Source organism: Ochotona princeps, chromosome 6, assembly GCF_030435755.1.
Source record: "Ochotona princeps isolate mOchPri1 chromosome 6, mOchPri1.hap1, whole genome shotgun sequence".
NCBI lineage: Eukaryota > Metazoa > Chordata > Mammalia > Lagomorpha > Ochotonidae > Ochotona > Ochotona princeps.
In genome coordinates this window covers 23,821,661-23,836,040 of record NC_080837.1, presented here as the reverse complement: position 1 = coordinate 23,836,040, position 14,380 = coordinate 23,821,661, and the positions used below count along the sequence as shown (strand labels likewise).

The following is a 14,380-nucleotide window of genomic DNA, read 5'->3' as shown; positions in this document are numbered from 1 at the left end:
CCTTCTTATTTCCATATCCTCTAAACACATGTGTCAGCTTTTTGACACAGCAGAGATGGAAACTGAGGAAGAATGAAGGAGAGCACTTTACAGTAAAGTGTTCGCAATCAGTGTGAAAAAAGAAAAATAGTAAACCAGAGCTCCTGTTCACTGTGAGGAAATCATATTGGACCTTAAATAGCAATGACTAGGTATCTAAAATAAGAATCTGTACCCACTGTCTACACTTGTGTACTTTTTAGCTTGATAGTCAACTTCACAGTTGCTGAGCCACACAGGCAGCTTCTAAGGCAATCATTCTTGTTAAATTCTTACTTTCCCTGGGAAGTTTCAGGCTAAAAACAAACATTTATAACTAGAGACTGCTTCCCGGGAGACTTCTGAGGTACATATAGAATGCTTCCCCTGAAAAGAAGCTCTTGTCTAAACTAACTGGAGCTGGGGCAGGATTTGTTACCTTGGGTAAACAAAATTCATAACAGGCAAGGTCTGGCCCTTCTTTGCAGTTGCTCAGACTGCGAGCAAGACAACATTTGAAGATACCCCGGGCAGATATAATCATGTCCAGTAAAAGAAAAGGGGCCATATTTTCCTTGTTTTTTTCAGATATGTTTCTTGAGGCCTCTTTAGCCTTGTGTCTCATAAGCCAGCACCAGTCCTAATGCCATTGTCTGCAACAGAAATGAGACCACCGTGTTTGTCCTTGGCATCAGGATTTATCCCAAGAACTAAGAATTGAGTTACTTTCTCTTGATCCATAATAGAGTTCTATCCTCTACTCCCCTTGCAAACACTTAAGCCTGTTGCAACAAGGAAAAACAGAGGAATGGCCCTGTCATTTAGGAAAAGACACAAGCATTTGTGTTCAGGTAATGTGTTCGCTGAGGATGCTTGGAAGGCAGACAAGCTAAACCATCATTTGCCTTTCTTTACTGCCTTCTGTAATGTAAATGAATAAAAGCTCAATGATTACAACAGTGCTGCAACCTATGGCAGTACTATGAACATTCATGGCAAAAATAAAGAAAATGTAGAAGATAATGAGAAAACATCTAAGTTTGGCATAATGTAATCATTTGAGTTGTATTTTTATCCTCTGCCACTGTGCCTGTGTTAAAATCAGATACCTGACTTCAGGGACTTTTCAGTGTAGTTGAAAAAATAAATGGTAAACTTATTGAAAAAGAGCCTTCAAATTTTGTTTTAAACTCGTATTCAGGATATATTTCATAAAAATTAGGATTTTGAAAGGAAAATAAAGAGATTGTGGGTTACAAAGGGAAGAGCATAACAGATTCAGGTGTTGAGACTATACATGACCTGTTTCTCCACAGTCATTTAAATGACTGGCGACAAGCTTTGCCATATGAAAGTGTAAAGCACTAAGAAAGGTTGGTTGGAAAACAAAATACTCAATGCTGCAGTAAGGTTTGAAATTCTCTGGTCTTCCCAAGCTTGCATAAATCTCAGGAAATTTTGAATTTCATGTGAAATTCAAGAGAAACAACAGAATAACCATATGTGTAGTAAGTTGTTTGAAGAATGCAGTGAGCCACACAAAATATTGTCTAAGTTTATAACCAGTTTTATTGGGTGGAAGATGAGGTCCCACTCAGAGTGAAAGCAAATCAGAACCACTTGGGTAAGTTTAAGATTCAGTGATCAAAGACTCTCTAAACTTTTAGTTAGGTAATTCTATGCTTGCCATCCAGCTACCTTGTTGGCTGGAAATCTTCAGTAAGTTGTAGTAATAGACTTATCGCAATCCATTTTGAATAAGCATTAGCTTATTAGGATGGCCAATGAAAGCCCAGTGTAATCACTAAATTGTTTTCTGGGTGGAAAACCTAAAAACTTCTGCTTAATCTGTTATAAAGAATGACACTGTGAATGCCTATTACCAGACCACAAGTGACAGCAAAGAAAAGGGAAAAGCTGCTATTTTGTCCCTGCGAGCACCAGAATCTCATATGGAAACCACTTTGTCTCCTGGCTACTCCACTTCCATCCAGCTCCCTGCTTGTGGCCTGGGAAAGCAGTAAAGGATACCAAAAGCCTTGGGACCCTGTATCCAAGTGAGAGACCCAGAAGAAGCTCCTGAGATTTCCAGCCTGTAAACTTTGTTTTTTTCATATTTATGTATTAAAGCCAACACTGATAACAGAAAGCCTAGAGATGCCAGTGTGGATCAAAATTTAATCTATATTTTCTTCCTACCATTGTTTTACAAAGAGATAAAGCTACAGGTCTAGTATCAGGTATGCAGGCATTGTGGTTTGTGCCTAGAATTTGAATCCGACCCCTTAGAAGTCTGATCTGTAGCTAGAAGGTCATCACTGCAAAATTCTCATGATATATGCTTTTTTCTTCATTTATCACATGATAGCTGTACCAACAAGAAAGTCCATGATTAGATCGTTAGACAAGAATGCTTCAGTACCTCTTACCTGTGGCTTAGCCATGTTAATCGGGTTAAAAAGAACGAACTGTTTCGCTAATATGAATTCACTAAGAATTCACTAAGTTAACAAGTAATACAGAATTGGTTAAGCCACCACTTGAAACACTAGCATCCTATCTAAGAATGCTATTTTAAACCTTGGCTGCTGCTCTTCCCATCCTGCTTCCTGCTAATGTGTTTGGGAAGGCAACATATGCCCAATGTTGCTTGGGCACCTGATACCCACATGGAAGAACAGGATGGAGTTTTGGTAGTTGACTTCAACCAGAATGGGGACCTTTGGGAAGTGAATCAGCAAATGGTGAAAATAAATAACATTTTTGAAATTAGCAGGTGGTACTAATGAGTCACAGTGTGAGTACACTAAATTTTTTATATTTCCCACCTTGAGTTTTACCAGACACATCATTGGTTTCTGTTGTACTCTGTCACCTCCAGTCATTACCTTTGTGACAAGTAGCATGAAATTTTGCAGTAATTTAGCTGGAGCTCTGAGAGTTCTGCCTGTGAAATAAGTACAAGCTGAAATTTGTGTGACGTCCAGGGAGATGTTTTCTTTAATGACTTAATTCTATTGGCATTCTATTTTAATCGTGAATAGCCTCATCTGTAATAGGCTTAAACATGTGTGTTTTTCCTTTTCAATGTGTTATATCTTGGAGATAGATCCTTTGTTATTTATTCGTAACAGCACCAAAAAAATTCTCAAAGCCACTGAACACATGATGGCTCAGTGGCTAAATCCTCGCTTTGCACACACTGGAGCCCATGAGGGCACTAGTTCATGTCCCGGCTGCTCCACTTCCCCTCCAGGACCCTGCACCCACCTGGGAGACCTGGAAGAAGCTCCTGGCTCCTGGGTTCAGCTCAACTCTGGCCATTACAGCCACTTGCAGAGTGGCCCAGGAAATGAAAGATCTTTCTCTGTCTCTCTTCTCTATAGATCTGCCTTTCCAAAAAATTAAATAAATCTTAAAAAAAAATAGAAAAAATATTCGCACCCATACCTGGGACAGGTTTCATGATACAGAATGTTAAGCTGCCAGCTGCAATGCCAGCATCTTACATCAGAACGCCAGTTCAAGTCTCGGGTGTTTAACTTGCAGTCCAATTCCCTAGTAAACCTGGTAAAGCAATAGAAGATTTCTCAAGTCATTGTGTCATGCCACCCACACAGAAGACCCATTTGAGATTGCTGGCCTCAGCCTGGCTCAGTCCTGGCAATTGAGGCCATTTAGGGAATCAACCAGCAAATGGTAGATCGCTCATTCACTCTGTCTCTCTCATGAGTGTGTGAATCTGCCTCACCAGGAGAAAAAAGTGCGGTTGATCTTAGGCCACATGTTCCTCAGCACTGTTAGTAAAGAAACACAAAAGTAGCCTGAGATGTTAGTTTTCCATGCATATTAATTTGATGATCATCCCTGTATCACAGACTGATCACCCAAGGGTATTGAGAACCAGAAAAAATTACAAACAATTAAGGGAAAGTAAATTTTGTTAGAATCTTTAAAAATGGATATGGTTAGCCTATTTACAGAAAAGTTGTGATTCAACATCATTGCTTAGAAAATCACCAATGAGGATTAAAGGGTGGTTTAGTGGGCTAATCTCCTACCTGCAAGCACCAACATCCCATATGGGCACCAGTTGGTGTCTCACCTGCTTCGCTTCCAATCCAGCTCTCTGCTTATGGCCTGGGAAAGCAACAGAAGATCTCATGAGTCTTGGGGATCCTGTGCCCATGAGGCTCCTGGCTTAGGATCGGTTTCACTAAATTCTACCCTCTATTTTTATTGGAAAGGCAAATTTACAGAGGGGGAGACAGATCTTCCACCCACCGGTTCACACCCCAAATGGCTGCAAGGCCAGAGCTGAACCAATCTGAAGCCAGGAACCAGGAGCTTCTTCCAGGTACCCCATGTGGGTAAAGGGTCCCAGGGCTTTGGGCCACCCTCCACTGCTTTCCCAGGTCACAAGAAGGGAGCTGGATGGGAAGTGGAGCAACCAGGACATAAATCAGCATTCATATGGGATGCTGGTGCTTAAAAGGGGAGGTTTAGCCAACTGAGTCATCACACCAGGCCTAAATACTACCTATTAATTGTAAAATTAGCTTCCAAGCTTCTGGGTAGCTTTAAATTAAGCATAGTTTGTTTATGTTGTTCATTTATGATTACAGTGGTATGTCAGATGGAATGCCTTTAGTGGTTCTCAACATAATTTGTGTAAAAGTTTTTAGTTAGAAAAGGTTTGCTGATACACAGATTTCATTTTTTCTCAGTTTTAATATTGGAAATGTACAATCAACGGTACAAGTGTTTATGTGTGTGTATTGTGAAATGTATATATAGTTGTGAAATCTTAGCTGATTGAGAATACATATCTAACTACAGCTTGCAAAATTAACAGAAACAGTTTAGCTTAAGTTTTTCTGAGATAATAAACAAGTTGTAGTATGACTTTAGCAACATAAATAAGGCAAATTATTAGCAGTAAAATTAATTAAGTGATTTTTGAACTGCCAACTTTTGATTGCCAGTGTAATTTAGATGGTGCCTGAAGCTTTACTTAGTAATATATAATAATATATATTTACTGAATGGTCTTTAACTTTTTATAAATACCTTAATTTCAGATGTGCAGTCATGAAGTAGTGTTAACTTTTGATCAGTGGTTTTCTCTATTTTTTTCTTTAAAGCCTTATTTTACTTATTTGAAAGGCAAAGTTAGAGAAGTCTTTCATTGTCTTATTTATTCCCCAGATGACTGCAACATCATAGTCTCAGCCAGGCTAAAGCCAGGAGCTAGGAGCTTGTTCTGGGTCTGCCACATGGATACAAAGTCCCAAAGGTTTGGAACATCTTCAGCTGCTCTCCCAGGCACATTAGTAGGGAGATAAATTAGAGGTAGAAAAAATGGCATTCATAAGGGATACCTAACATGCCACACCATAGCACAGGCCCATATTTGTCTTTGTTTTTTAAGATCTATTTGTTTAGCAGCTAAAGTCCTCACCTTGCACATGCTGAGATCACATATGGGCACCAGTTCTAATCCTGGTGGCCCCAGTTCCCATCCAGCTCCCTGCTTATGGTCTGGGAAAGCAGTCACGGACAGCCCAAATCCTTTGGGACCCTGTACCCACCTGGGAGACCTGGAAGAGTCTCCAGACTCCTGGCCTCAGATCAGCTGAGCTCCAGCCGTTGCGGCCACTTGGGGAGTGAATCAACAGACAGAAGATCATCTTCTCTGTCTCTCTTCCTCTCTGTATGTCTGATTTTCCAATAAAAATAAATTTTTAAAGAAATTGTTTATCTATTTGAAAGGTTAAGTGACATAGAAAGGGAGACACAGTCACAGGGAGATTATTCAAATACCTGCAACTCTTGGAGTTGAACTGGACCAAAATCAGGAGTGGAGAACTCCATCCTGGACTCCCCCATGGGCATCAGGAACCCAGAAACTTGGACCATCATCTAGTGTCTTCCAAAGGAGCATTAGCAGGGAACTGGATCAGAAGCTGCATAACCAGGACACTTCAGTGTGGGATGCATGTTTCGTTAGCAGCAGCTTAACTGGCTATGCCATAACACTTGCTCTAAATCTTTTTAAGGCTATTTTGACTGAACCATTAAAACGTTGAATTCTATGCAACATATGAGTAAATTGTAGGTTTTTATCTTTTATTCTTGTTTCTTAATGATATTCTTTATTTTTCTAGCTGGATTATTTTTCTGGTTTTTTTTTATTATTAAGGATTTATTTATCTGAAAGTCACAGTTACAGAGATGAGTGGGAGCAGGAGCTATAAATTTAAGATCATAAATAAATTCACACTCTTTAACTAAAAATGGTACCTTCCTTAAAGATATGCCCCTACTAAAGAAAGTAAAAATTATGGTTTGCTTGGTGGTATAGCACATTAAGCTGCTGCTTGCATCACAGGCAACTCATGTGGATGCTGGCTTGAGTCCCAGCTGCTCGGCTTCCTATTTAGCTCCCTGCTAGAGCATCTGGAAAAGTACGGGAATTTGGCCCAAGTACTTGGGCCTCTGCTACTTAAGTGGAAGACCAAGGTGACGATCTTGGCTCCTGGTTTTACTGCCCCTGCCTCAGCTGTTGTAGCCATTTGGGGAACGAACTGGTGTATGAAAGATTTGGAAGATATTTCTCTTTCTGACTTTCTTGTCTCCATGACTCTGCTTCTCAAAGCTTTAAAAACATTTAACTTAAAAGAAACACTATTGATAATAATCTACTAATAGTATCCAGAATTCTCAGCAATAGTAGGGTATAATGTGTGATTAAACAAGTTATGTATGGTGAAGAGAACTGGGTGACAGTTAATGTAGCATTATCAAAGACTGTATAAAATATTGCAAGAGAAGGAGCAAAATGAAAAAACTGTGTGTTCAAAGTACAGTTAATCAAGATATACATTTGGACAACGTCTAAAGAGTATACAAACACATCAATGTACTTGTATTTTAAAGTGTGGGTTTTTTTTCTCTTCGATTTCTCTGCTCCCTACATTGTATTAATTTAAGAGGGTTTTCTCCAGTGTGTTTGGTTTATAATAAGTAGCTAGTACAATACTGAAGGCTGAACAAAAATTTTCATGTGAACTTGCTTATAGGTGTTTATAATCATTACCCCTTTCTGCAGAACATTGTCAGGATCACCAAGTTAATCCAGGTGTGCGGGTACTTTTGGGTTTTAACAGGTACCAGTCAGTGGCCCAGACCTGGAGGGCAAGCTCCTTCTTCCCCAAGCTATGAGAACTCGCTCCACTCCCTGGTAAGAGCCTCTTACAGATTTTTGCAAGCCCTACAGGATTTTATTTGATATTGTGGAGTTCTTTTCTCTCCCTCCTCCCCCTTTTCTCCATCTCTTTTTCTTGTCTTTTTTTTTTTAACATATCCTGTAACAGTGAAGAAACAGCAGGATAGCATTACAGACAAATTCTTTGCTAACAAATGGCCTGATTTAGTCGAAAAATACAAGACACATTGAGTGTGGTTTTTGCCATTTGTTCTTTGGGAATCAGGCTTCTGGTATCAGGACAGCTGGTATTAAAGTAGTGTTAAGAGATTTTTGGTTTTTTGATAAATGTAGAGCTTCATTTTTTCCCTTGAAGTTTTAAACATATGAGGGAATTTTGAAGAAAAAAAGAAATGAGGGAAAGCAACAGAATCAAATCCAGCAAAGCAATATGGTTTTTTGACTCTTCCTTATAACATTATATGTAATTTATTTTTATCTCCAGTAAAAATTTAAAGTGAATAGCAATTATTTTTGTCATAAAAGTATTTTGCCATGTTTTCTTACATAAAAAGTATATGCTAAATCATATAAGTAAAATGTTAGTTAATAAGGCCCTTCAAGGTCCTCAAATATGAAGATTTTGTAATGTTAACAATGGTTACTTTTGTATGTTTACATTTCTAACCCAAATCACAAAGAATCATAAAAACAAAATAATGATGATTTGATGGAATTCTGAATCATGCTGTTGTTCAGTAATTTCAGGTTTCAAATAGAATGTTCTTTTTCTGTCACTAACGGCATTTTAAGTTTAAAGAATATTCTCTTGTATTTTGCAAGCAAATATAAGCAAACTGAGCTGTTTAGATGCTAACCTTTATAACCTCCCTGATCAAATCCAAGCCTTCTCAAACCTTAATGCAAGTAGATCTCTCAGGTCTCCGCGTTAACTTTACTAACATGTTATGCTGATGTGCACAACAGCTATTTCCTCATCTCTTTTGGAGTTAATCTTAACCTATGCTTTGCCTCCTGTTCTGTCTTGACTTTGCCAGAAAAATCGAGTTGAGCAGCAACTTCACGAGCATTTGCAAGATGCAATGTCCTTCTTAAAGGATGTCTGTGAGGTACTATTTCTTTTAGATGGTGCCTTTTTTGTGTTTCAGTTAATTATACTTCCCATTATCCATTTAAAATCTTCAAGCTGTACAGACTCCAGAGTCTTTTAAAATCAGTTAACCATTTCAGTTTTTATAACCATATATAAAAATAGACTTTTGCTTCTTATGTTGTTGAGAGTGAGTCTTTTTAAAAGCTCTACTAGCATGTGCTTTTAGTTTTAAAATTCTAATAAATTTGTGTATGGGGCATGTGTGTATCCACAGACAATGTCATTTCCTCAGTGTTGTCAAAGAATGTATCTGATTGTGTTTACCATTTAAGATAAGTAGCTTTATTCACTTACGATTGTAACTTAAACTTGGTGGATCTGAGGATCTTTACCCAAATTGCCATCATTTGAAGATTAGTTTATAATACCAGTTATCCTTTTTTAAAGTCAATTATAGTTGAATTTCAACATAACCTTCATCTTTTGTGAAGCTAAGAAAAATAATAATAAAATTCCATATAATAAATTGTTAAATTCATCTTTAGAAACAAGGATTTATTTCTGAAGATTTGAAAGTTTAGCATAGCTTTTCTTATTTTGTTGATTTGCAGTGCAGGTACTTGCTTATGAAGCTACTTGATAGTGCATTTTACTTACTGTCTTCTGCATATTCCAAAGTGGGAAACTGATTTAATGAGTATAAAAGATATTAGCAGTAACTTTTATGTTTGTTCCAATCCTTTAACAGCAGTCTCGAATGGAGGATCGTTTAGACAGACTAGATGATGCTATCCATGTGCTGCGGAACCATGCTGTGGGACCTTCCACCAGTTTGCCTGCTGGTCACAGTGACATACACGGTTTATTGGGACCATCCCACAGTGCACCCATTGGAAGCCTCAGTTCAAACTATGGAGGATCAAGCCTTGTTACAAGCAGCCGATCAGCCTCAATGGTAAAATAATGTTCATGTGTTTTGGTAATGACTACAAATACCTGTTGTCCAAAACAACTTTTCATTAAATCTTTATGGAAAAGAATGTTTCTTTTTGAAAAGAGGACAATATGAACTTTTTTAAATGTTCTTTGCTGTGTTACTCAGGGTCATTGCTGACTGTTGGCACATAAACACTACTATGACCATGTGCAAAAAGTAGAAATTTTCTGTGGAAACCATTTTAGCATAAGCTTGGGATTTTTTCCATATGTGTAATGATTAGCATAATAGTGGTTTTTTTATTAATTACATTGCATTATGTGACACAGTCCCATATGCACTGGGATTCCCCCCGCTCCTCCCCAAACCCTCCCCCCCATGGTGGATTCCTCCACCTTGCTGCATTACCACAGTTCAAGTTCAGTTGAGATTCTTTCATTGCAAGCATATACCAAGCATAGAGTCCAGCATCTCATTGCCCAGACAAATTCAACGGCTTGTTGGGGAGACCATCTCTGGTCTGAAGGTAGAGCCAGCAGAGCACCATCCCTATCAATTAAAAGCCCTGACATAACATCAGCAACAATTTACAACGTCATGGAATTAATTGACATAGTATTGAGCAACCAACATGTTAAAAAAAAAAGCATAATAGTTTTTATCTTGAGTCAGAGGATAGGAAATCAGATAGCAAAAGTGGTAAAACAAGAATGCATTTTAAGAATTCCAAATTTTTTAAAAATTTAATAATTTGGAACCAGCCTTTAGTAGCAGAAAGAATATGAAACTCCATTTTGTATTGGTCCAAATTTAAGCTTTATTGCTAAATGAAAATTTAAAAGCTAGGGGAGGGGTTAGAATTGGCTGTATCAAAGAAAGGAAACAAGTTTAGATTAGTCCCCAGAGAAAATAATTCAGTCCATCTTTTAAAACCCTTGGTAGTTCTTAGGGTGGGAAAATATGGAGAATTTTATAACCATACACATAAAAAATTCTTTGAATGTCTTACTTTTTATCCAAATTGTTTTTTTTTTTTTTTAAGATTTTATTATTATTGGAAAGCCGGATATACAGAGAGGAGGAGAGACAGAGAGGAAGATCTTCCATCCGATGTTTCACTCCCCAAGTGAGCCGCAACGGGCCGGTGCACTGCGCGCCGATCCGAAGCTGGGAACCAGGAACCTCTTCTGGGTCTCCCACGTGGGTGCAGTGTCCCAAAGCCTTGGGCCGTCCTCGACTGCTTTCCCAGGCCACAAGCAGAGAGCTGGATGGGAAGTGGAGCTGCCGGGATTAGAACCAGCGCCCATATGGGATCCCAGGGCTTTCAAGGCGAGGACTTTAGCCGCTAGGCCATGCCGCTGGGCCCTCCAAATTGTCTTTTAGAGAATGAGTTTCTTCTTTAGCATGTTGTTTAACTGGTCCCGTGTGTGCATGTTTATGGTATAATTTTTAAGGTTTGCTTCATGCTTTGAAATAGTTTTTGTCAACTATTTGATCAAGGCTAACTCTCACCTATCATCATAACAATTAGGTACCTCCAATGCTAAAGGCCTGGGTTCTGTAAAATAGGATTGATTCCAGATTTTTTTGCCACATGTCAGCCAGCAATTTATATTCAATTTGAAGCCCTGAAAATAAACATCAAACAAAGCTGCTTGGTTTCCAAGAAAGTATTTTTCAGTATTATAAGTGATATTACATGCCTCCATGTCTGAACAACCAAGATTGTTTTTGAAATGTCAGTCTTGAAAGCCTCCTTTTAAACTAATTTCTCTTATCAGTAAACTAACACATTAGAAAACATTTAAAAATTCATCAATTCCTAGAAATATGAAGGATGCTGTAAATATAATAGTGGTAGTAAACTTCTAAATATATAACAAAATAATGAGATGGCATTTGTTACAAATATGGATGTAGAATTGCAAAATAATTTGCTGAAATATTGAATCTTTAGAAGAATAATCAAAAATCTTTATTTTTTAAGATCCCAAGTTAATCTCAGCTATAGCATTTATACTTCTGCTCTTCACCTCTTTTTTAAAAAAAGAACAAAAGAACTTTGTAGTTGAAAGGCAGTTACGAACAGAAAGGGAAGGTCAAAGGAGAGAGACTACATGCACTAGTTCATTCCTCACATGGCCAGTGGAGCTGGGACGTGGCGAGCCTGAAGCCAGGAGCTTGTGATTCCATGAGTCTCCCATGTTGGTGGCTGAGAGTCAAGATTTTTTTTTTTTAATATTTATTTATTTTTATTGGAAAGGCGGATATTCAGAAAGGAGGAGGGACAGAGAGGAAGATCTTCCATCCGATGGTTCACTCCCCAAGCAGCCGCAACGGCCAGAGCTGAGCCAATCCAAAGCCAGGAGCCAGGAGCTCTTCTGGGTCTCCCACGTGGGTGCAGGGCCCAAGGCTTTGGGCCGTCCTCAACTGCTTTCCCAGGCCACAAGCAGGGAGCTGGATGGGAAGCGGGGCTGCCAGGATTAGAACCGGAACCCATACGGGATCCCGGCGTGTGCAAGGCAAGGACTTTAGCCACTCTGCCACTGCACCAGGCCTGAGAGTCAGGTTCTTAAGGACACATTCTGCTGCATTCCCAGGTGCATTAGCATGGAGCTAGATCACAAGTACAGCAGTAGGGCCAGTGTGATGATAGGCTTATGCTCCATTGTAGCACCAGCATCCCATATGGGTGCAGGTTTGTGTCTCAGCTACTCCACTTCCAGTCCAGCTCTCTACTAGGACCTGGGAAGCATATCTAAAGCCAAGGGCCAGGAGCTTCTTCCAGGTCTGAGCAGAACATCACTGCCCCAGCAAATAAACCCAAGGTGTTACTCAGCATTTGTATGAACGTCTTCAGTTCCTATAACCATCTCAGAGGACACAGCTGATGACAGCTTACAGACTTCAGCTAGCACATCTAAACACAATTACAACTACTCAGTGGTAGAGTTCAGTTGTTTCTTACTGGCTTTCCCTCAGAATACAAAGTACTAACTACCAAAATCAGACACCATTAGTTAGGTGTCAGGTATTTCATCTCCCATCTTTTCTGATTTGTTTTGTTTTGTTTTTGGATAGATTGATCAATTTGAAAACTAGAGTTACAGAGAGAGGGTCAGAGAGCAATTGTTCATCCTCTGGTTCATTCCCCAAACAACCACATTAGCCTGGGCTGAGTCAAGCTGAAGCCAACAGGTTCTTACAGGTGTTATACCTGGGTGCAGGATCCCAAGTATTTGGGCCATCCTTTACTGTTTTTGCAGGCGCATTAGCAAGAGCTGGATCAGAAGTGAAGCATCCAAGGATTGAACTGGCACCTACGTGGGATGCTTGGGTCACTATCTGTGGCTTAGCTCAGCATGCCACAGTGCTGACCCCTCCCGTCCTTCTCAGCTCTCAGCTTTTGCAGAATGAGCAAAGAATAAAATGAGATGAAATAGTCAGCACATTCATGTGCTTGCAAGATGTATGATTTTGGAACTTACTGGCTTCTCCGGAAATTAATTTCCTGTTTTTATTGTTCCCCCTTGGCTCCCATGTATTTTCCTCTTCGATCATGACTGAAAATTACACTGCTTCACAAACAATATGTTAGTATTTGTTTTAAATGCATAGTTATGGAGATTACATTGCCAAAATTACAGAGTGACCACAGAAATATTAGTTCGTCAAATATCCTCTAGCTCCAGATACAGTTGATGGAAACATGTGTTTGGTCTAGCAGTTAAGATGCCTGCCTCCTCAAAGCCTGGGTTTGCTTCTTTGTCCCAGCTCCTGACTCGAGCTTCCCAAACCTTGGGAAGCACTGGTGAGATGGTTCAAGTAGGTGGGTCTCTGCACCCATATGAAGACCTGGGTGAATTCCCACCTCGCAGCTTTAGCCCTGGCCCAGCCCCTGGTGTTGGAAGCATTTATAGAGTGAGCCAGAGCGTAGGAGCTCTCCCTGTGTCATCTCTGTCTGCCCCTCAATTGCGGAAATTGTGTATTTAGCTTGTTTACTTGAAACTAAATATTTTCCCCAAATTATTTATTTATTCATTCATTCATTTATCTGAAAGGCACAATGATTGGGGAGACGAGAGAGACAGATTTTTTTTTGAGAGATACAGAGAAAGGGAGATCTTTATCCAAGACTTGAGCTGCTATCCATATGGGATGCCAGTGTTGCAGACAGTGGCTTTACCTACTGCCACAGCACCTGCACCCAGGGAAATAGTTCTCAAGTCCTTTCATTCTTTCGTTCACTGTCCTGATGGCTACAGAGGCCTGGGTTAGGCCAGGCCAAGGCCAAGAGCCCAGAACTCCGTCTGGATCGCCTTCGAATGGGTAAAAGGGACCCAAATACTTGGGCCAGCTCAAAGGAGAGATGAGTCTAACATGAATCTGGGACATGAATCAGCTCTTCAATATGGGATGCTGGCAGCTTAACTTGCTACACTACAACATTGGCCCCAAGATTGGCTTCTTGAAAATGTATTTTCCATCCTACCATTTATTTCCTGCAGATAGTAGAATTATTCTGATAAACATGAAACTCCACAGTACATTCAAATAACATTTTTGTTATAATGGAATTTTGTGATAATGGACATGTTAGTATAAGTAAGCATACTTTTGATGGATTTAAATATAGTACTTTCTTCCCTCACATGCAGACAAAGAGTAAACGCACTTTTTCTATAAAGGGCCAGACAATAATGCTTTGTTATTCACAAAAAATGACTTTTTTTCCCTTAGGGAAAAAACTATACAGGATTTAGTCATGAGTCATACTTTTCCAGCTTATGATTAGAATATAAATCTGTTTCTTGTATCCTCTAAATTTTATCTTATTTTATTTTATGAGTAAGTTGGAATTTGAAGTCATTGGAATATTAGAGGGTTGTCAAAATGCTTTGTGAAATAAGAATTGGACTTGAGGGCAAGGAGAAAGTGATAGAGAAGTTCAGCCCCCAGCCAGCTCTACAGACAGGCTAGTGATCAGAATTAGTTATAGTCTTCAGTCTGCTTGGATACACATTAAGACAGTGTCATTTGAGGGAAAGGTTGTATTGTTACGAACTTCTGTCTACACTGCTTTTCATTCTAACAGAATTTTTAC

The 14,380-nt window shown here is 39.3% G+C and overlaps 1 protein-coding gene across 12 annotated transcripts in view; it reads left to right on the top strand.

Annotated features, from left to right (window-relative positions):
• Positions 1–14,380, top strand: part of TCF12 (transcription factor 12) — a 336,770-nt gene that overhangs the window by 302,018 nt on the left and 20,372 nt on the right. For 5 of the 12 annotated variants that reach the window (XM_036495661.2, XM_004578054.4, XM_058665793.1 and 2 more), the window contains 3 exons: positions 7,188–7,261; positions 8,284–8,355; positions 9,088–9,294. In XM_036495661.2, the coding sequence (XP_036351554.1) occupies positions 7,188–7,261; positions 8,284–8,355; positions 9,088–9,294 (353 nt within the window). The remainder of the gene's footprint in view (positions 1–7,187; positions 7,262–8,283; positions 8,356–9,087; positions 9,295–14,380) is intronic. The other 7 variants (XM_004578056.3, XM_004578059.4, XM_058665796.1 and 4 more) reach the window with 3 other exon arrangements.